The following is a 23,210-nucleotide window of genomic DNA, read 5'->3' as shown; positions in this document are numbered from 1 at the left end:
GTGTTGTTAGCTTTATGTCTCAATCATTGGTGGAACCACTAACTCATGCTCATCTACTTACTTTTCTTTTTTTTGAGAAATATTATTCCCACCCCTAAAAATGATAATCCCATTCCCACCCTCACTTTTTGATTTTAATGATTTTAATATTACATCATAACTTTCATCATACATTAAATGCATCCCTTAATCTATATTGATGTGATGTAATAAGTTATATTGATGTGATGTAATAAGTTTGGTTTAATTAATTTATGAGGGTGAGAAAATTAATTTTTAGAATGAAAATCAAATATCATATCACACGTAAATTAAAAGAATCAAATATCAAATCATATATAAAATAATATTAAAAAATACAATTCAAAAATTTTGGGATGGGATAACCAATTTGAGAGGTGGGAATAAACTTCTCTTTTTTTTTTTTTTCTTCCTATCTACAAATCCTCCTAATTCTCCACTAATCCAAGTTTAGTTTGTTGTAGCCAAGCCCATCTGTGCTTTCAAGAGCCACAGAAAGTCTAATTGACCCAACTAATTAAATTAATTAAACAATAAACTAATAGACGTTGACCTATCCCTCAATTGGCTAAACCCAAACTTGTTCTATTCAAAATAGCAACCCCATTATCTACAGTCAATGGCACGTGTCATTGCCTAAGTGGGTTTGGGCTTTTGAAGGGTCATATTACCAAAAATACCCCTCTAATACGAGGGAGGAAAAGGGAGCATCTCAGCCATCCAAGATCCATCTGAGATATCACCTCAGGCTAGACTCTTTGGTACAACCTAACAAAAACATAACTTCAAGAACCTTAGGTGACAAAACATATCAAGGTAAGGTATCGAGAAACACTCATCATCGAAGAATAAGGAAATTTATAAAAGAAATAAGATAGGATTCATCCCGGATATCTCGCATGCGATCAAGAAAAATCCATTACTCCAAATTCATATAAAAAGGAACCTCCACCTAGCTATCTCAAAAGCCTTATTATTTATCGAGTTGACTTAAGTATTGAAACATCTCCCTTGAGGTACAAAATGGGACCCCGCAATTAATTTACGTTTTCTCATGTACAGATATAGAATAGTTACATCTTGATCCCCAGTCTGATCAACTGAAATATCTACATAATCGAGCAGTCATATAAGAATCTATCCGATTTTGCGCGTCATCAGAAGTTAAAATTTGACTTACAATCATGGGCGGATACACCCTTAGATGATGGGGGACAATTGTCCCCCCTTAAGTTTTCAAAAAATACGTTATATATATTGATATTTTCACTTTTGTCCCCCTTAATTTTTAAAAAAATACCGTATACATACCCATATTTCAGTTATACCCCTCTTTAAATCCTATAATCTTAAGGTGTTTAGAATCTAACGATGCCAACACCAGGAGCAAAAGCGATGTGATCTCCTTATCAGAAATGCACCAAATTATATTATTTAGACTATCCACTAAAAAACTTTTTTTGTTCTTTAATGCTAACAAACTAGACAATGATTACTTTTGAGATTCTCACTTAACCCATGTGAAATTTAGATAATCCACTTTTGATAAGAGTAGATGTGCCCCATCAGATATACCCTAAAAATAAAAATAAAAATAAAAACTTGGTTTTGTTGGTTAATGAAACAAGTTCATGCCAAAAAAAAGAGTGAAGACTTTTGGAGGTATCATCATCCACTTAGCATTAAATTGGTAATGAACAAAACCTCAAACCAATCTATGGCCTATTTGAATGGGTTCATGGGCCCGTCCATATAAAGGGCCCATACATTTTAGGGGCCCGTACATATGCTGATGATCCATGAAGACTGATAAAAATACAACTTGGGCCTGGATTAATGAGACTGATGGCCAAAATGGGCCCAGCCCATGAAGATGACTCTCCAAGCTGACTGAATCAGTCAATTATTAGGTTAATTAGGTCAAAAGATAATGAGTGAATGCTGTTGGTGTCAAGCATAATTAATTTAGATAAACACATACCAACAACAGCACTCCAAGTTGATTGAATTTCCATTTTTGATCTTTTCTTCCAAACTGGTCTAACAGAATCTGTGCCTCCCTTTGACCACAAAACATTCAACAACAGCGTAATGTCGGAGAAAGACAACTTTTGATCATTGAAATATTTGAACAAGTTCAACTTAATCACTCATTTTACAAACGTTACAATTTGGGTATCCAAATTTATAAACTGTTCCAAATTAGTCAAACAGGCAGCTTTTAGAGAGTTCGGGCAGCAATTAGCTGAGGTGGCATCAAAAAATAAAATAATTAAAATTTTAATTGACGTGGCATGATGACTTGGATATTTGTCATATTTTTCAAAAAAATAATTTAATTTCACATGAAAAAAATGAACCCAAAAAAAATAAAAATACCAAATACTTCTTCTAGAAAGAACCACAGCCTTCAATGTCTTCAACCGCTGTAAGAACCACAAAACCCAAATCTCTCCTCAAATCAACACCACCAACTACAAGAGTAACACTGACCGCTCACATCAGCCTAAATTATTTGATTTTGACTATATTGTGCCACGTGGGATAGTTGATTGCCCGAATTGGGTGAAAACTGTCCGTGTGATTGGTTTGGAACAGTTTAGAAATTTGGATACCCAAATTGAAACGTTTATAAAATGGGTGATTGAATTGAACCTGATCAGATTTTTCAATGACCAAAAGTTGTCTTTCCCCACGTAGTGTCTCTCTTGGTTGTCTTAAGAGCTCCTAAAGCATATGATTTATTCCTCCCAGGCCTTCCCCAGTTCTTGAATCCTCACCTTCCATTTTTTGATAAATTGTGGAAACACCACTGAATAAATTGAAAGGGTTGAATTTGTGGAGTCCAAATGTTATTATAATAGGATTATTTTTTTTGGTTTAATTGTACTCGATTTAGTAGGATTTTGTATCAAGAAAACCACGACTGTGGCGATTGAATCTCATCGCCTTTTGTGTTTTGGTTTTTTTTTTTTGTTCATATGGATTCAATCAATTCTGTTCTTTTATATCTTCATACTATGAGTAGCTAAACTTCTTCATGGCTCTAATGTAATCAAACCATGAATATTCAATGATTTTGTTTATACTAATTCATGATTATTTTTCATGGTTAAGTATCTATTGGTGCACTTAATGCTTTTGAATATTTGATCAATATTCGAATGATTTGATGCCAAAATGAGATCAGAAGGAGATGTTCAGAGTTTTATTTCTTGCAATACATGTCATAGGTCGCATGTTTCACATGAATGTAGGAGTATGACTTGTGTGGTCATTACATGATTTTTCATAGAACTTAATGGATTTTTGCTACTTAAATTCGAATGTTAGGAATAACATGTGGTCGTAGTAAGAATACTTTTGATATAACTATGAATAGAGTATTGAATAGGTTACGGAAAATCAACTTTCAGAGTTTAGGATTAACATGTCAAAGAAATTGAATAGCATTGGTGATGGTGAAATTAGATGCACTAGTACCTTTTAATTGTTGAATTTCGTTTATTGCATTTGCGTTCGTGTTTTCATTACGTTAATTTAATTTGTCAATTCTCAAATTTTAGTTCTTCAAATGGAGTTTAGAGTTAATCACAATTGATAATTAACATAATTTATCAACCATCGTGAGAACGATCTTTAATTATCATTATTACTACTGTGCGATTCGTATGCCTATGAATTTTATACAACAAGTTTTTGTGATAAAGTAAAGAAAATTTATAATTTTATTGTTAGTTTTAACCAAACATGGAAAAGCAAACATTTTTCAAATAGTTGTTTTTCTGATGAGCTATTATTTATATGAACAAAATACTTTTTGTGAAACACAAGGAGCCTAAATTATTAATTTTTGAGAGTGTGTATCACGTAAGATAAGTTTCCTAATTTTTTTGGTAATTAGGAGACTTATTTTAATTATTTTATTTTCTTATTAGAAGTGTATTTTTTTATATAATTAATAGGATTTTTAGTATTAATAGGAATTCTATATTCTTTTAGAGTGTTTTCCTAATTTTTGTGATTTTCTTTGTAATTTGTTTCCTTGTTTACTACAAAAAAAAAATCAATGATGAATTAACATATTTTTGAGTTCGTTCTCAATTTTCTTGATCGATTCCAAATTTTATTGGTTTTGTAGTAAACTAATCAATTGATACTTACTTCCGCACTGAGTGAGGTAATTATCATTAATTAATATATCTTTTGGCACGTCAAAAGAAGCGCATTATTTCCTCTAATATTCTTATACTTTCTGCACTATTCTATCTCGTATTGCGTTTTATTTAAAACCTACCCTAATTAAGCTTTCAAAAAAGAAGTTTTAAAATAGCCGAGAAAAGGTACATTTTTTTTGAAAGGTTCATAGACCACACACATACTAAGCCATGCCCGAGGAGCATGAAGGCCACCACAACAGATGAAAACTATCCAAATCCCAATCCCCTGGTGAGAATAGATGGAAACTACCCAAATCCCAATTTCCTGGTGAGAATAGAATCCTGGACCTCAAGGTTATGAACAAGCAACCTGACCAAACAGGCTACCTCCTATTCTCAGAAAAGGTGCATGTTGATCTCGTGTAGTAGCTATATGAATGACAATAATTGTGCATTGTTTAGATCATGACTTAAAGTCGTACCACTTCCTTTTCTTCTCCAAAATGGGCCTTGTAGAAGATTGTGTATTCGCTTGATTTGCAATGCCACGAAAGTTACATAAAAAAAAGAAGTTAAAAACTCTAGATGCAATTTTCTATATGACCCACACACATCAACAATTGGGGTCCAAGTTGTGATGTATGACCAACTTCAACGCTCTAGTTAGTAATCTTATTCAGAGTGAATCAATAGTCAAATGTTTCGGTCATGAGAGCATCCTAGGATGAGTCTAGTCATCCACTTTTTATAGGTGCTGTAAAACACATTTGTTGGGATTTTTCTTTTTTTTTTGTTGGGATTTTTCTTATCCTTGATTTCTACTATGTTGAGATAGGATATTGGTTTATTTAAGTTGTTGCGATATAAGAATTCGTATTCGTAGTCTTGATTTGAATTCGAATGCTCCCTGGATTGATGATAGGAGATTCTCTGAGAGGTCTTCTCTCTTGGATTGAGTCTAGACAGGGGCGGAACCAAAAAATTATGTCGAAGTGGGCTGGTTGTTAAAACAATATTATTTACATAAAAACTTGTGTGAGGATACATGCATACCAAAGGCATACAACTGTGCCACTAACAACTCTCTTATTTGTATAAAAAATAACTATCTTATCTATATATTAAAAAAATAAAACAAACAAAAGGCTACCATCCCAAGATATGCCCTTAAATCTAGGTACTTTCTTAAATCATACATGATTATTGGGATTACGTGACTATTGGATTTCCAACATTTTCATTCCCTTAAGTTGATTTTCTAGTTTGACTCCTCTCTAAATTATCTATAAGAAAATTTTCTTTATGAGGTCTTCCTTCTTTATGTCACCTGCCATGTTGATTAGGCATGATATTTTTTATTCATCCACAAAAAAGACAAAGATATAACAAAAAAAATTGGTATATTTACACATGTAACATTGTAGATTAACGAATTAAATAAAAACTAGGAAATCCTATGATCAATTTCACATAAATGGCTAAGGATCCAATAATTCATTCCTTCATATTTGTCAATTAATTGGACAAATGCTTCTATAGTGACTATGATGGATATCTCGTACCATGAATTGTTTCTTCCTTTTAAACCCATATACTTTTGAAGGTAGAAAATTGAGTATATAATTAGGTGTTTAAGATTCAAATTTTTTTTGCCGTCCAAACTTAAGATCTCCCTAATTCGTCCGGGAAAAAGGTCTAGCTTTTCAGCATCAGTCATGGATTCAAAAAAAAAAATGCACTTTTATGTTAAAAAGACTTTATTTGCAAGAGAAAGCAAGCAAAATGTAACAAAGTAGGAATAAAACCATTATTAGATATGCACTTATTAAAGAAAACATATACAACAAAACAAAAGCCAAAGATTTGGTTCCCATATTAATCAAAGTACATACATATAATTATAAACAACTCTATCTCTTTGACCAACACTCAGTCATGGCAAACCATGCCACATAAATATGCCCCCTCTGCCTAAAGTTGAAGCTCTAAAGAAGGAATCATTATGTCCATAAATGTATAATTCATTAATACATGTGTTTGGACGGAGGGCTTTTGGAGGTTAGAGAAAGTTTCCTACTAATTTTTTTTTTTTTGGATATTAGAAAAAATTAAAGGATTTGGAGAGAATTGAGGGGAAGATTTCATTAAATTTTTGTCAAAATATTTCCTCCCTAAAATGTGCTCTTTAGAGGGTAAGGATGATTAATTAAATTATTTATAAGTTAAAAATCTAGTTTATTATCATACATAATAATCTAATACAAAAGGTAAGGATAAATTAATAAATTAAAACAATTTGTTTTTTTATCTATCCAAAAATGAGTGAGGAAAAAATTTTTATCTTTCATTCTCTTCTCTCCTCTCCTCTTCCCTTCCCTTCTCTTAGTGGTGGATTTAGGATTTGAAATCACTAGGGACACAAATAAGTAGTGGGGGTCTGAGGACAATGTCCTCAAATTTGTTTTTGAAGTTAATAAAGGTTGTGAACAAAGATGGGCTGTCAAGTGTCAACAGAGATTAAGTGGACAATTAGCCAAGTAGCCATTGATATGGGTTGTTGGACTTACATTTTTTTTTACAAGCATTGGGGACCTTAAAAAAATTTCATTGAGGGCTTTGTCAAAAAATACACTACCTTCTCTTTCATTTCCTTTCCCAAATCACTCAATCCAAACACATTCTTTTAAGTTTCTTTAAGTTGTGAACAAATTCTGAGTAACATATGAAATAATTGACCAGTAAATGCGTAATTAAAGCATAATCAAGCATTTTGTCGGGCGATCAAGTAGCTTTTAATCATGATAAGATTTACTAAAAGTAAGCCAAATTAGGTTTTGAAACGTGTCTTAAGATTCATCGTGGTATGTGGACTTCAGGTCATAAGTCAATCGGTTTAGTAATTAACTGGGGATGGAGGGTATCTTTTGATAATGACTCAGCTCCACCTGAGACTGTATAATCTTTCCCCACGTGTGATTTAGTGTCCAATGTTCCAGTTAAATGGAGTTTGACTTTCTTTGAAAAAAAATTACGTCCATATCAATAGAAAAATAATGATAACTTAATAAGGTTTTAATTTGTCTTTGTCTTGACTAATGTTGACTAATTATGGAGTAATTACTTAAAAGGAGAGAACAATGCACGATGGCAATCTTCAGGATAGACACGTGCAACTTATTTTAAAATCTCTCGGAGGTTGTGCCAAGTTCAATTTGAGTATAGGATGCTTTTTCTATCCATGCCAATATTGTAACAAATGAATACTCCTATGAGGTGTTAATTTTTAGGTTTTATTTTTAGCGTTTAAATTTTTTTAAAAAAAAATTTGAAAAAAAATATATATGTGTATCTTCGTCGATTTTACGAACCAAACTATATTTTTTTTTGTTGAAAATAAAAATCAAATGCAACATAAAAGCATATTAAATATTTTTTATTTTATATCTAACGATCTATAACTATCATGTATTTTTCTTGTTAATTTAATTATTGTTTAGAATAAAAAATATATCGTTAGGTTCGTAAGACCGATCAAGATATAAATATATTTTTTCTAAATTTTTTTAAAAAATTTTGAACTCTAAAAATTACTGATTTCGTGCTAATATAATTAAAATAATTAATTGATCATTGCCTTGTTAGTGCACCGGCTTAATTAATTTATTGTTAATTATCATCTCCTCATATTCTCCTTCTTTTTTTACATAAAATTAGAAGACAATTGTGAATGTCTAATTTTTTAATTATTTTCAAATACCTTTTTTCAAGTTATGATTCGGGTGATAAATTAAAATAATGGGGGGCACTCAACCCACGATTTTATGTTGCCATTCATGGCCCAATTGCGCTCCAAAGCAAAACCTCTGCTGCGGCTGATCAAAAGTCAACCAAAAACACGTATGTGTATATATATATATATATATATATATATGTATGTATGTGTGTGTGTATATATATATATATATATAATGGAACTAACGAAGGCCCAACATGCATGATGAATTAGAGAACCAAATTTCCACAAGCTCTCTCCAGCCTCTCAAACAAAGAAATCAGGATGTGCTTGCGTCTTGTTCGATATCAACCAAAGCTCCATTGGCCAACTCTCAAAGAAGTTGTCACCCTTCAATACTAAGGTACTTCACTTACTTTGTTCTTTTTATTGACATTATTAGTCCTGTAATTTTAATATTATGTGTAAATTGTGGAGCATTTGGTTGTCTTGATTCATTTTAGTTAATGTTATGATGAAAATGTGGCCAGCTTTTGATGTGTTGGGATTGTTGTACATGCAATGGTCATCGGTGTTTAGTTGTTCGGGGTGTTGGTGGGGGGATGGGGGAGGGTTTCGGGGTGTTTGGCTGCCTGTTTCGATTAGGCGCACTCTATTTTTCTTTTTTTTGGTCTGCTGTTGACCCCTCAGATGGACCCAAACTGATAAGTCAATCCGTCAGTCAGTCAGTCAATCAATCAATCGAATCCAACAGTATTACTACTGCTGCTTATTGCTTAAGTTGCTACATCTACCATACGCGAATATATATTATATATATATATAGGAAACGACGTCGTCATTTTCACTAAAATAATAAGCTTTGTTTTTGAGTCGTTGGATCTGACGATATAGTTAAGATTTAAGCTGTTTTAAGATTTAGGGTTTTATTATTTTAGGAACCATTTGACTAATAGTTTCTTTGGTGAAAATTATATGGATTCGGAAGGCACTAATTTCGATTATCAAATATTTGACTTTGTCCTAAATTATCATGTCAACATGTGAGAAACTTCTTTGCACATAAGCTTAAACTCATATCTAATGTTCAAAGAGTAAACTTGTTATGAAATAAAAAATAGAAAGTGATAATGAGTGTCCTTATGACACTATATAAAGATGAAAATGTGCATTGAAATCTGAAAAGAGGATATGTATTTTAAGTTTAAAAAATTAGGTGAGAGAGAATTCATCACTCATGTCATACTGTGATATGCTATAGTCAATCTTTAACAAGTATCCTTAAGACATCCTTTATCAATACCCATACAAAATTTAGGAGTTTAAGATTATTAAATTAATTTTAATATCAATTAATTATCATATCCAACAGCTAAAAACACAAATCTTTATTTTAGTTAAAGGACAATGCTAGAGACCTCCAAAATATCATCCCCAAAAGTCTCCCAAATCTATGTGGCAGTAAAATAGTCATTGATTAAAAACACACATGTAAATGCCACTTCATATCCAACACTCCACATTAAATGAGGTTTTTTGGGCATCACTTTTTGGGGGTCTCAAGCATTATTTTTAGTTAAAATAAGACGTATCTATTGGAATAGAAATTCTCGAGTGCGAACGTTCCCAATTTAATAATTTGTGTATTTCACTTTTTTAAGTTTGTTCAAAAGTGAAATTACAAGTGAGATCCACTGTTTTGGGTTCTATATATTTCAAATCAATGACGAGATTAAGGTGCGTAAGTTAAAATAATTTATGAGTGTTCACATAAGAGAATTCGTGTCTATTGGAGAATGATATATATATATTAATATATATTCTCACAACTCACGAGATTATGAGGTTTACTTTGTTTGGACTCATAAATTTCACCAATCTAAAGTAACAATTAGAAACACTGGAAAACTAAAATTATTGTAAACGACACGTAGTCTTTCTTATTCATTGATACGTCTATGGTCGAATATGTCTCACAACCCCAACTCATATGCCTAATGATTTTTGACAAAAAAACATAAACAGAAAAAGTGGTGGGGACACATCTCCCCGCCGCTAGATGCTCCTTCCTGTGAAAAAGGTTAGTCGCGCAATTACAATTGTAAAATTTTGATGGCCAATAAAAATATATTAGATTTTGTGTTTTATTGATGTAGTTATATTGGAATACCTGTTTTGTTGATATGATTGTATTGGGAGATGCGTTTTACTGATGTGATTGTATTGAAATTTTGTGTTTTGGTATAGTTTTGTAGGGATAACATAGAGACATGAAATGTTATTGGTCTTCATATTGGGTAGAAAGGGATAATGTATAAGAATTTGTGTTTTGTTGATATAGTTATATTGAGAGATGTGTTTTATTGATGTAGTTGTATTGTGATACGTGTTTGGCTCAACAAAAATGTGTTATTGCATTTGCTTCAAGATAGACGATTATATTAATAATCTGGTGGGGAGAGAGTAGGGGATCGTATACCTAAGTTTTGAATTAATGAAAATCGGCCTGTGAAAATGGTCAACGGCTAAGATAGACAATTATATTAATAATCTGGTAGGGAGGAGAGTAGGGGATCTTATCCCTTAGTTTTGAATTAATGAAAATCGGGTATGGGATGAAGCTGTGTCGGACTTATCGGACAGCCAGAATCGTGTCTGCCACCCCTTAAGAAAAGAATACTCCAATAAGTATTATATTAGTAGAATGCCAGCTTCCGTCTCCTTTTGCAAAAACAAATTATAATATATATTTATTTATTTACATCTACTAGATTACTAGTAATTAGTTTCTTGATGGATTATTAAAAGGAATTTAGCATATGAAATAAAAAATATCTAACCTATAAAAATCACCTATCAGAAAAAAAAAAGAGAAGTAATTTTAAAAAAATAAACTACAAAATTCAATCAAACAGAAACAAAAAACATCTAAATTAATAAAAGAGAAATAAAATTAAAACAATTATCTAATAAGCGTGGGGAGTTAATGTTAAGATAAAAAAATCTCACATCGAAAAGTTGAAGGATCAAAGTGTTTTATAAGTTAAGAGATATACAACTAATACAAGTTGGTCGCTTGGAGAATGTTGAAATTCGAAAATCCTTTTTATGGGTGTGATGTGGCATTTTACAAACCCTCATATGGAATGGACGGTTAGATATTGTAAATTGTATATGTGTATTGCTGAAGTGTTTATTGTAGAGGATCGGATCCATAATGCACGCCAAATCCATATGATATTTTATTAGACATAAAATCAAATTCATTGTAGAGTAGAGTAGACAACTCTGAATTCCAAAAATAACTAATGCCAACTTTGAATTTGTTCTTATAACACTACAAGTAGAAGAAATACCCATTTACAACTCTGTCAAATACAAAAACATACTACAAGATGTAATAAAACTCTCTCGATGATGTCAAGCCAACTAGATTGGCGGGCATATAACAATAAACTCACATGTAATATTTGCTAAAACTTACATAGTTGTGGAATCATCACCATTTTAAAAGAATAATGATCTATAATACTTTAGTACCCATCATATATTAAAAGTTAAAAGAAATTTAGGTTTTTTTGTTGGTTCGATGGGATCTGTAGCTACTATCTTTTGGGTACACACTGGGTAAGCTCATTGGCCTGCATACTAGCTCACAAACTACGCATGACAAGCAAATCCAAAGAAAATTCATGTGTGAACTCATGTATCCGGAGATGATTGGACCTAGGTAGTAGATCATAACTAGCACTCACCTTATTACCAGGCCAACACCATCAAATGGCTTAAAAGAGATTTGGGTTAATATCACATTTGCACACTAAAAGGTAGTGATTGTTCCAATTTACACACCAAATGTCAAAATGTTTCAATTTGGTAGTCCAAAGATGAAAATGTCTTAAATAAGTTACTCGGGCATATTTTTCAAGTTTTTTATAATGTGTTGCACCAAATCTGATATCTTCACTAAACGAACTATGTGTTGTTAGAGAACACAAAGCTTTTGGCTCGAGGTTTGCATTTCGGAAAAATAACTTAGAATTCATGTAGTGTCAATCTAGAAAAAAACTAGAGACAAAAGACTATTATAGGAATGAAAATGCTTCTAATGGAGGGAAGTGAAAAACAAAACATTCATGGAATGCATCAGGAATTTCATTGAAAAATGGTACATCCTGAGATGAAATAAGACGTGCTTTACAAGCTAAATTAAAGATATAGTCGCGAGGGCTTTTTGGAAAAGAAAATGTAAAATATAGAACTAGTTGGCCTGAGTCATGCTAATTGTAAAGATAAGTGACTGGAGTCATTGCCTAAATAAGCAGTAAAGATTTGAAGACTCTGAGTCTGAGGTTGATGCGGGGTGTTTGTAAACTCCTCTTCTTTCTTCTTTTATAGTGCTCATGGTGATGTCTCCTTTCTTGTTTCTTTGATCTTTACTGCACGTATTCTGTCATGGGCATCTAGAGAATCGTAGTAAAACCACATTAACTGGAGTTATTGGACTAGTGGGCTTCATAACCGTCACCTTCTCCTGAAAATGGGGATGATGACAGCGTCTCTCTGATCGTGCTCATTCTTCAAGGTGGATGTAGATATTCAAGAAAACCGTGATGTCTTCCACCTTCCTGATTGCCACGCATCACCAGGAGGTTGGAATGTGGGACCCGTATTGCCACGTGTCAGTTGACGAGTATGGATTATTTTCGGTACAAACAAATCTTAGTTACGGGGTACCATATATTCCAATATCTAGAATCGCATTTGTTTAATTAGTTAACTTATCCTCTCTCTCTCTCTCTGCTTCATGTGGTTAGTCCGTAATATGTTGTGTATGTCACATATTCTCTCCAATCTTTCCATTTCTTGCAAGTTGCGAGTCCTTGCTATATTCTACAAGTAAACATCACTAATCATAATCCTAATAGATTGATGAATGTGATGGTGTAAATATTTCACTGAGTTTTGTCGGGAATATGCAATAACAACTTGATTGTCAATATCATAAAGTGCAATACATAATAAAGCACTTAAAACAACTACGGAGATTAGGAGCTTTTTAATTCTTCCAAGTTGTTAATTTGTTTTTCATAAATTTATCACGCCTTTAATTTTATTATCTTCATTTGATCCAAGGGAATTAAAAATTATCTTTTGCCTTTTTGGCCTTTTAAGTTGTTTTTGTTCTGTATTTTCAGTATTTTTATTTTATTTTATTATTCTACTTTGAGGAGAAAAAAATTATGTCTAATATCTAATGTCAGTTTGTTTTTTTGCTTCTTATTATTTACAATTGGTCATTTTAATGATAAAAACTCTCGTACTTATATTTCTCCTTACTTTGGAAATGATTTAAATGATTTAAGTCCATAATTGTGTAAGGTGAGTATAAGATGAGGAAGAGATGAATGTGAGATGAGCATAATCATATTTGGTCTAAAATAAAGAGTGAGTATGAGCGTGAGAATATTAATAGTACAATTTTCATATTATCATTTTCTTTCTTTTTAGAAAATAAGACAATATTTTATAACAAGTTAAAAATAGTTTTTTACACATCAAAACTCATTCTCCCTGGTGGAGGATAGCCATTCTCACCATTTTGGTGAGCTTGACTATTCTACACAAAGAATATTGGAGGATGGAATGTGTTTGTGATTCCATCCTCCAAAACTCAATCAAACAAGAGAATATATTAATCCCACTCTCATTCTCCCCTCAAAAGACCAACCAAATATCCCGTAAATCTTGAATTCGTATAGCCGTGTATAAGGGTACATGAAAGTTTTCACATATTTTAGTGCATTATGATAATTTTCAAATTTATATTAATGCATACTTAATATCTGTGAAACATATTTTTGTATGTTATGATAATTTTCAAATTTACATTTAATACATGCCTACATTTTTTTTTTTCATTTAGGTAGGTTGCTATTGTTAAAAAAAGTCTCTACTCTTCATTATTTTTTAGATATAAAACATTTTTAAATTTTTTAAAAAATAATAAATAGAAAATATGTAAAATTTTGACCGATCATATATTTAACTATTGGATATTTTTTAGAAATGCTAACATGTTATATTTTGTTTTTGTTAACCGAGAACAACTGAGCATACGTGCCCTTAGGAGTTAGGACAATTTATTAAGTACAAATTCTGGTTGGACTAGGCACGTGCAAATTCGCTCGACAGGTTAGTTGACTGAGGCTCAGCGCAAACCACATGAAAATAGCTGCGTCCTTAAAATGAACTTCCAACCTCGGGCTGGATTCTTTATCCCTAAGTTCAGATATATAAATAACTGAACTATTGTCAAGTGGTTACATGTTACACACTTTGCATCTAATAACTTAGAAGTTTAGAACCATTCATGTTTTAGATTTTTTTATGCATTTTCTTTAATTAATTTGATGTTTTCATTAAAAAAATAGCATTAGATTTATATTTATTATTTATTAGAAATTTTTAATAAATTATTGACATCAAAAAATAAAGAAGAGAAGAGACTCATTTTTCCCCCCCAATATCATCCTAAACTAATAAAATGGAGAGAGATGGTAGTCATAGTAGTAATTGAAAACTTGAATGAATAAAAAAAAGAAGATCAAGAAAGCAATAATTAAAAAGGGAAAAAAAAAAAGAGGCGTCTTTGCTCCACAAGCTTAGGCATCTTTTTCCGTTATTTATATAATTTTTTTGTTGGCCAAAAATACAGTCTCCAAGGCAACTTGCGGTTCTTCCCTGCTTCTCCAGTTCCAGCAATCCCAACTTTCAGTTATATACTACAACATACCAAAACGAAAAGCTATTTCGTAATTTCTATACCTCTTATAATTTGCTTTTAATCATCTGTAATTTCTCGCCTCTATAGGAAATACACAGTAGGCAGAGAGAGTAACTGCGGGAGTTAGAGAGAGAAAGGGCGGAGGACAACAGTGCCTTTGAATATGGATGGAATGTACGGTCTGCCCCCAACAGGAGGGTACTCGGACGAACCGTTGATGACGCCTGACAATCTCATCCTTCCTTCCGATTACCACAGTTTACTCGCATCCTCCGACGGTTTTCGCGATCGGATTCCGCTTTTCGGATCAGACGAGTTACTCTCCGCCGCTGCATCTGCCATATCCGAGTCTGCCTCCATCACTCCTGAAATTCGACAGCAACAACAGCAGGAACTACGACAACGAGAGGGAGACACGTCCTTCAGCATCATCAAGGCCAAAATTGCATCTCATCCGAGCTATCCTCGCTTGCTTCATGCTTACATCGACTGCCAGAAGGTGAAGCACTCACTGATTCTGCCGCAAGCATCGTTATATATAAAAAAAAAACTGGAAATATATATGAAAAACGAATAAAAATAACTCTCCGTGTTTGTCCCTAAATCGGAATTGTTTTTGTTCTGTGGCGTACAGCTCTTCGTTTTGAGGTCCAAAGTGATCATTAATGGCTATAGTGTTGTCAGTCTCAGTCAAGTCTACAAGAGCTACCAACGGCGGAAATATTGTAGTACATGCCTGTTATTTCTCAAGTACTTTTGTGTTCTTTCAATTCGAAATCCTACCGTGTCAAAGCCATGGCCGTCGTCTCTAAAGGCGCTGTTTGCTAGAGTTCCAAACCGCGTAGTTTTTCGAGCGGTTATCATCGTTTAGGTTTTTAAAGTCGTTTTGTGATCCGAGACGTGCTTCTCTTTCTTGCTAAATCTGAATTTACACAGTGTCATCCGTCAGATAAAGAGGAAACGGTTTTTTATATTCTTCGTTTTGATTTTGAATACTCAAATGGAACCTCGATTCTTGCCCGTAAATCTTCAATTGTCTCTAAATTTTTTAATTTTCTATAATTTTGTGTGAATTAGTGCTCATAGACAAGTTCTTTTGATTTCCAACTGAGTCCTTTATTTCATGAACTCTCCAATTCCAGGTCGGGGCACCACCGGAAATTGCGTGTTTGTTAGACCAAATCCGTAGAGAAAACGATCTCTGCAAGCAAGATATCGCTTCAACGTGCCTGGGAGATGATCCGGAGCTGGATGAGTTCATGGTCTTTTCCTCCCTCCCTCCGTCTCCCTTTCCTTCTCTCTAGTTGCTTGATTCTTCTCCATTTTGACTATTCTCTCAGTTTCATCACAGGAAACCTACTACAAAATGTTGACCAAGTATAAATCTGATCTAGCAAGGCCGTTCGACGAAGCAACCACTTTCATGAACAAGATTGAAATGCAGCTTCGTAATCTCTGTACAGGTGCCACCATTAGAAGCTTTTCGGGTCAGTTACCCTTCTCTCTTTCCTTCTAGAATCGTCGGGTAATTTATTTCTCATAATCGCTTTTTTTAATTAATTTTTCATTGGATTTTGTGCGACGAAACATTATCTCCTGCACTTACAAGCGATCTTCTTGGTAACACAAATCATATGCTATAAATCACCCGATATAATCGCGGGGACTTGGTAGTAATTGTCGATTTTGGTTGTATGTGCTCGGTAGCATGAATTAATGCTATCGATAGAAAAAGCCCACAAGAACCGACAAACATTGTTTTCCTAGTCCTAGTCTACTACTCTCTAAAGGTTCCCTATCGGCCCCAAAAGAAGCGTTTATTGAGACTTTGATAGCATCAATAATTCAGATAGAACAATTCTTGGAATGGGAATACTAAACACATAGTACCACCTGCTTGAAACCCTAATGTTGATGACAGTCATGTTTTAGATTATTGTTTTTGGCTCATTTTATGCTAGTTGTGATTAGTCTATTATCTTTAAAATACGTTATTTTATATGGCTGGTAATGTGTGTTGTGATTTTATGTAATCTAATTAAGAAAGACTAAGAAAAGGTGAAGGGTCATGCAGCTACAGAACCTTGTACCAGTTGTGGAACCTTTTCTTTTCAGTTCCATGTTGTATGGGCTTCAGAGGTTTCTTTCTTGCATTTTCCCACTCACCTTCTGGGTTGTGTTTGTTCCCTTTAGTTTCCCTTTTTCTCTTTGTTGTTATTATTTTTTTCCTTCCCGTGTCAGAGAAAATGAGGCTTGAAAGTATACTTTTGTTTAAGAGATTCTGATTTTGACGTTTCAGTGATCTCTGATGGATATTGAATAGTAGTTTGATTGCATGAAAACAGTGACGTTTCATAGCTTCTTTCCTGGGCATCATTGATTGTGGAGAACCTTGATAGAGCTTGTTTCTGTACTAGTCATCCTCCCAGTTTAGTTTTGTTGGATTTTTTAATTTGTAAATCCCTTCGGAGTAAACATCAGTGACCTGGTCATTAGGAATTGCTGACCCTCTAGTGACTCCACGAAACGCTTATATTTTAACAATGTCCTTTAGAAACGTATCTATCTTCTCAATATGTTGATTGTTTTATATTTAAGCATCTCTACTTTGCTAGGATATGCAATTGTCCCCAAGGCCTTGCGCCATAGAATTTAGTACTGTTCTTTATGATTTGGAAGTTTCATTTACCTTGAGCTGTTGAGATTCTGTGACGCATCTTCTTGGATTAAACCTACTCCTGCTGAAAATTGATATACGGGATACTCGATGATGGTTAGTTTTATGTAAAAAAAGATTTAGGTTGATGGGATTAAGTTTTCTCTTGGATCTTATTCATCATGAGATCATTAGAACATATTTTTATTCCTTCCTCTTTTGATGTTTTTTTATTACTACGGTATTCCTATATCATAAGTGAGGCTTTTAATGAACATTGGAGATACCATCATTCTTTACTAAAAGAAAAAAGAGATCATAGAACCGTATGCATTTCTTGAAATTTACTTTATTTGACAATGGAAAAGTCTGCTGTGGGAGCTGTTAATATGACCAGCTTGAAGAATGAAAAATTTTAGGATCGGCTATTCGTAAGCGTTAAACTATAGGCACTTGACACTTGCATCAGAATCTCTTTATAGATTCTCTATTTTACCTACTCAAGGATCATTTTTTGACAATTTACAACATCTCTTTTCAATAACAACTGCATCAGTATCTCCATCATAAATCTCTACATCATTAAGGTATTACTTGTTTACATTAAAAATTTCTAAAATTGTGTCCCCACCACTTTTTTTTGAGAGAGGAGAGAAGAGAGGAGTTATGAGAAAATGTTATATTTTATGCTTAGAGATTGCAATCTCTAGATATAGAAACTCACTTGAGGGATGCTGTAGCTTACAGAACCATAACAGATTCAGATGGAACACTATTTTTGCTCAAATCTGTACTTTTGAATCTCCATTATTGCTATTTTGTATCAGTTTAGAGATTGATACAAGTGCTTTAATCTTCTTAGGCTACCCTACCAAAGTCTCGTACTCTAGATTGGAGCTTGTCTAGCCTATAACATGCCACCACACGGTGAAACAGTTTAGGGCGACTCTCTCTTTATCTCAAGACTTTCTCATAGTTATCCAGATAATCCTTTACATAAGTTGGTCTTGCAAAGAATATGCAACTATGAGGAGGGGTATAGGATTGAGGAATAAGTAGAATACTGTGAATGGATTTTTTTGATCCTGCTTTTGCATATTCGGGGCAGTCCACAAACATTTTCCATATGATATGCGAAATGTGAATAATTAAATTTTCTCTGTTTGATCTAGTGGTTTCTGAATTAATGATATTTTTCTTTTGGTTTTTCTTTATCGAGTCTATTTATTGTCAAGCAATCATATAACTTTTTCATGCTTCTAATAGGACGTGAAGACCCCACTAATACAGTCTAGTTAGGTAAATTAAAGAGCTTCAAGTTCCAATAGAGAATGAGTAGGGCATCTAGATGGTTGGGATATATAAAAGATGGACCTTTGGGAATTGTCTAATTAATCTCTGACTTGTGGTCTGTCCCAAAGTGTTGTTGCTCTTCAACTTAATCTTCTTGGTTCTCGCTTTAAATAAATTATAAAATCTTTAGCAGCACTGTTTCTTAAAACCGTTGGTTCTCAGTTGCAATACGAATCAATCTTATCACATGCGCGTGTTGCTTGGAAAAAAGACTGTTGACAGGTTTTGATTAGTTGTTCTGATCACTACAATGTTGTTTAGAAAGTACAAGAAATTGTGTCCATTGATTGCTAAGATATTTAATTTTGTTATTTAATCTTCGAAAGTATTTGTATATATACATTTAAGACATCATTACCACTTTTAGTATGGTCGTCTTAGGGGAGGTTCTATGTAGTGGAGGTCATGCAAATGGCGTGCTGCAGCAGCCTTATAAGTTTGATGTTCATGATCCATAAAATAAATTGCAGCTTTGTATAAAGAATTGAAGTAAAGAAGGTCGTAGATCTCACTTAACTATCTATCTGTGGTTGTTAACTATAATAATTTTCGTTTGGAAGTACAAAATAACTTTTCCAGTGATTTTCTTTTTATGTGTAATTGACTTCGTGTGATCTTTGTCTAGTTAATACTTTTTAGAGTCCTTAATTGTCTCACGGGTGATAAAAGGTTTTCGAACTTACTGGAAAGGAGGACCAAGATTCTCTTAAAGACATGCTAATGCACTACCATTTGGGTTATTATATTTGATTACACACTCACATGCTTGGATTGTTGTTGATGGACGCCAATCTGATATCTGACAGATTATTATTTCTGAAGAGACTTTGTTTTGTGGAGCCTTTTAGGCTGTTAGTGTGTCTGTTCATATATATATATATATATAAATTATTGGCAAATGCTGAAATTTAGGATCATTTCCATGGCCATGTTAATAGTTTTTTAATGATCTGACAAAAAAAAAAAAGTTTTTTAATGATGCTCAGCTTTAAAAACTGCTAAAATTACTCTTTTACTTCCATTTCATCATTATCAAGTTGTCTAACTAGCATGGGAGTAACTTATTATTTAACATTGGTTTGAACAAAATCAGGCACAAAGAACCAGTAATCTCACTGATAAAATTTACGGAGTCTCTTTGCTAAAGTTTGTGTGGTTTTTTCGATGACATGCTGACCTTGGCTTTATTCTCTCATTTTTCTCTTGGACACTCTTGAGTAAACATACTAGAGCTGTCTTGTGATAATATGATGGAATATATACTGCTTGATCTTTTGATGATTAGCCCAGGCTGGATGTCTTGATTATATTAGAAAAATAGTATGGTATCACGTTGTTCCTTCCATTGATAAGACACCACCAAATGATGTTTTAGCTGGTCTAGCAGTCCTCCTTCCTTTGAAAATGTGGCCTGTTGCTGTTTGTGCTTTAATTTGCGTGTGATACAAAAACCTTCATGTCTTTGTTTTGTGTTAAAGAGTTATTTCATTAGTTCTGGCGATGCTTTCACTTCCATTGTTTTACATGCCAGGTCAAATAATGTAACTTTAGTCTCTATTGACTGTCTGAAAAATTATGTATGTAGTTTGGTTGTCAGTGTGCATGAATGCATTAATCATGTTATTTTGGTTGGACGTAAAAGCACTCTCGTTTATCCTTATTGTCAATGACGATGAGTAAAAGAGGTTAAGCTTATTCAACAGGTGAGACTTCTCATCCGCTGCATGGGTAAATCTAAATATTGGGGGGTTTCTATATGCTGCGGCATGGAAGATGATTTCTCTCTCTTTTACTGTCCAAAACACGTTAGATATAACCATGAATAGGCGTGTGGTAGCTAGTTAAAGGGATGATTGTGTTATGTGTAAGTCCGCATGAAGTTTCAGTGCCAGATAATGTCTGGAAGGTTGAACAAGTGATCGCATTAACTGGAGTGATTCAGTGGGAAATACAGGTTCTGTGATATGGGTATACTGGAGTCAGTGGATAATAAATGTGGGGTTAGTTTACTAAGTCTTCTGTGGGCCTTCTTGCCCGTGTAGAACGGGTGGTCGGGTTTCACATGGGACTCCCGCAGAGTTCGCTGCCAAGTTATCACAGGCTCTTTTTTCTTCTCTTTTTATAAAAGAGAGAGAAATCATCATTCAACGATATTTTTCTTTGGCTAGACTTTTAAGAGTTTAGAGCCACCCACTCCAATGCACTTGCACTTCTGTTGCAGCTGCTTAGTGCATGTAATGTATATGGACATTTATTTCTTGGTGGGTATTGTGCTCTGGTGAAGTGCATCACACGTGTCGAACTTGCATCTGTGGGCTTTATATTGCGGTGGGTCTTTGCTGCTGCTGCTTTTGGGTGCTTTTTGACACACTTTTCCTTGTCCCACCACTTATGTGATTGCAGAGTGGTCTTGAGGCTCTAGTGTATTTTTCCAGTTGAGTTTTTTTCTCCCCTGATGTTACCATTGAATTTAGGCTTGAATGAGGCCATTCTTAAAAAGTTGACTAATTTTAATATTGTATGTTGATTGGTCAATTTTTGATCGCACGTGTAGGTGCAATGTATTGGGGTCCCGGCCATACCGTGTATGACGGGCGTAGATGGGGCCGGTATTAAGAAAGGATAAGTGGGTTAGATTTGCAGGGACACAGTTGTATGCGGTCAGGGTGTACAGGCGTGGCTTTTAACTGTGATCGTGGTTTGTGGGGTCATTGAATCGCCCTGACGAATGCGATTTGATGGCTGTACCATCTTGTCCACTCGTAGGCTGCTAGACTCCCAGTCTTTGACTGACAACCGACGCAACTACACACTGCGACTGCCCCCCAGCAATATAAAAAGCATAAAGTAATGGACCCGAAAATGAACCAATAACTTGGTTTTAGTAACTTGTACTACTGACCACCCTCCGCCCGAAGCTATGCGAACATTCCCAATATAGTGTGATTTTTATAGATTATGAATTTGGGTTGGGCTGCTAATGTGCATTACGGGCCTCCATATGTCCTCCTCCCAGTAACTAAAGTGGGATTGTTACCTTGTTTTCTTGGGCCAAGGTGTAAGCGGCAAGTCATGCGAATATAAAGCTTGAATAGAGCTTTCGTATTCAATTATATGGTTTTTCCTTGTTGCTATAATACCCTTGTTTCCATTTTGATTGTGCTGTAGCATCTTTTTGGTTAAGTTGAGGCCTCTTCTTCGTAAATTATGTTAGATGTTAAATATTGCCATCTTCTCTTGTTGAAATGGATCCTAAGCCATGCTCTTTATATCTAACATATATGTAAATGTGAATTTATAAGCACTGGCATGAAAATGCTAATGCTATTACAAAATATAAGCAGAACGCTAAAGTACTCTTAAACATATTTTGATTGTTACTGTCGATTAGGGAACATAGTGAACCATTGATAAGGAGTTGATACTTTTTAGATGTGTTCCAGTACTAGTTTGATTTAATATGGAGACATGGATTTCTAGGAATACTTTTTAGATGTGTTATTGGCATGTTTTGTCCTCTAGTTCTGCTGCCTTAGCCTTCAGATTTTTTGTTTCTTGACATCATTCGCTGATCATTTGAGCATGCAGATGAAGGTGACATATCATCGGATGAGGATTTTAGTGGAGGGGAAGTGGATGTCCAAGAATCTCAAGTGAGGGGTGAAGACCGTGATCTTAAAGATAAACTTCTCAGAAGGTTTGGAAGTCACATTGGCCCATTGAAGTTGGAGTTCTCCAAGAAGAAGAAGAAAGGAAAGCTTCCAAAGGAAGCAACACAAACCCTACTTGAGTGGTGGAATGCTCATTATAAATGGCCATACCCTACGGTAAATAACGTTTCTCTCTTTGCATTTTATGCATGGTAATGATCCTTGAATAGGGCTGCTTCATAGCAATGCACATAAATGTTTATAAAGAAAAAGAAAAAGGAAAAAGGTACCCATTCCTCATTTTGAACGCAGAACAAACCATTTATCTGAACCCTAAAAATGGCTCTAGACAGAACAATGTCTGACTTGAACACCAGGAGATTAGTGTTGAGTGAATTGGAAAGTGATTAACACCTTTTGTAACTAATTGTGCATTTGTTGTTTGTCCCAATTGCATACAACACTGCGAACTCCTTGATCTGCAATTTTTTGTAATTATTCAGGAAGCTGATAAGATATTTTTGGCTGAAACTACGGGGCTTGATCAGAAGCAAATCAATAACTGGTTCATCAACCAACGGAAGCGACATTGGAAACCATCGGAGAACATGCATTTCTCTGTCCTGGATAATCTTTCAGGACAATTTTTTTCGACGGATGATTGAAGAGCATGTACATTCTCCACTAATGTGGTAAACTAATTTGCATTGGATTCATGTACATACTGCTATGCAAACCTTTCTAGCATTGACATGCTTGAAACAATAAAACTTTGTATTTTGCTTGACATGTATATTGCCTACTTTACTATTATAGTATTGATCATAATAATAAATGCTCATTGATCTGA

At 34.0% G+C, this 23,210-nt stretch overlaps 1 protein-coding gene across 1 annotated transcript; it reads left to right on the top strand.

The window, feature by feature from the left end:
• Positions 1-14,654: 14,654 nt before the first annotated feature.
• LOC120000833 (homeobox protein knotted-1-like 6) lies at positions 14,655-23,210 on the top strand. Its single transcript, XM_038848990.1, has 5 exons — positions 14,655-15,200; positions 15,844-15,963; positions 16,053-16,188; positions 22,299-22,537; positions 22,864-23,210. Exons 1-5 carry the CDS (start codon positions 14,865-14,867, stop codon positions 23,023-23,025), a joined length of 993 nt encoding a protein of 330 aa, XP_038704918.1. The 5' UTR covers positions 14,655-14,864; the 3' UTR covers positions 23,026-23,210.

The sequence above is a fragment of the Tripterygium wilfordii genome, chromosome 6, assembly GCF_013401445.1.
Source record: "Tripterygium wilfordii isolate XIE 37 chromosome 6, ASM1340144v1, whole genome shotgun sequence".
Classification (NCBI taxonomy): Eukaryota; Viridiplantae; Streptophyta; class Magnoliopsida; order Celastrales; family Celastraceae; genus Tripterygium; species Tripterygium wilfordii.
Note: the sequence above shows the minus strand (reverse complement) of the source record. Positions and strands in the feature narration are given on the sequence as shown.

Excerpts from the sequence above, each read along its gene's own strand:
- LOC120000833 (XM_038848990.1), top strand. The coding sequence starts at position 14,865 with ATGGATGGAATGTACGGTCTGCCCCCAACAGGAGGGTACTCGGACGAA. Across the intron at positions 15,201-15,843 it reads CTTACATCGACTGCCAGAAG|GTCGGGGCACCACCGGAAAT; the intron begins GTGAAGCACTCA and ends CTCCAATTCCAG. Across the intron at positions 15,964-16,052 it reads CGGAGCTGGATGAGTTCATG|GAAACCTACTACAAAATGTT; the intron begins GTCTTTTCCTCC and ends GTTTCATCACAG.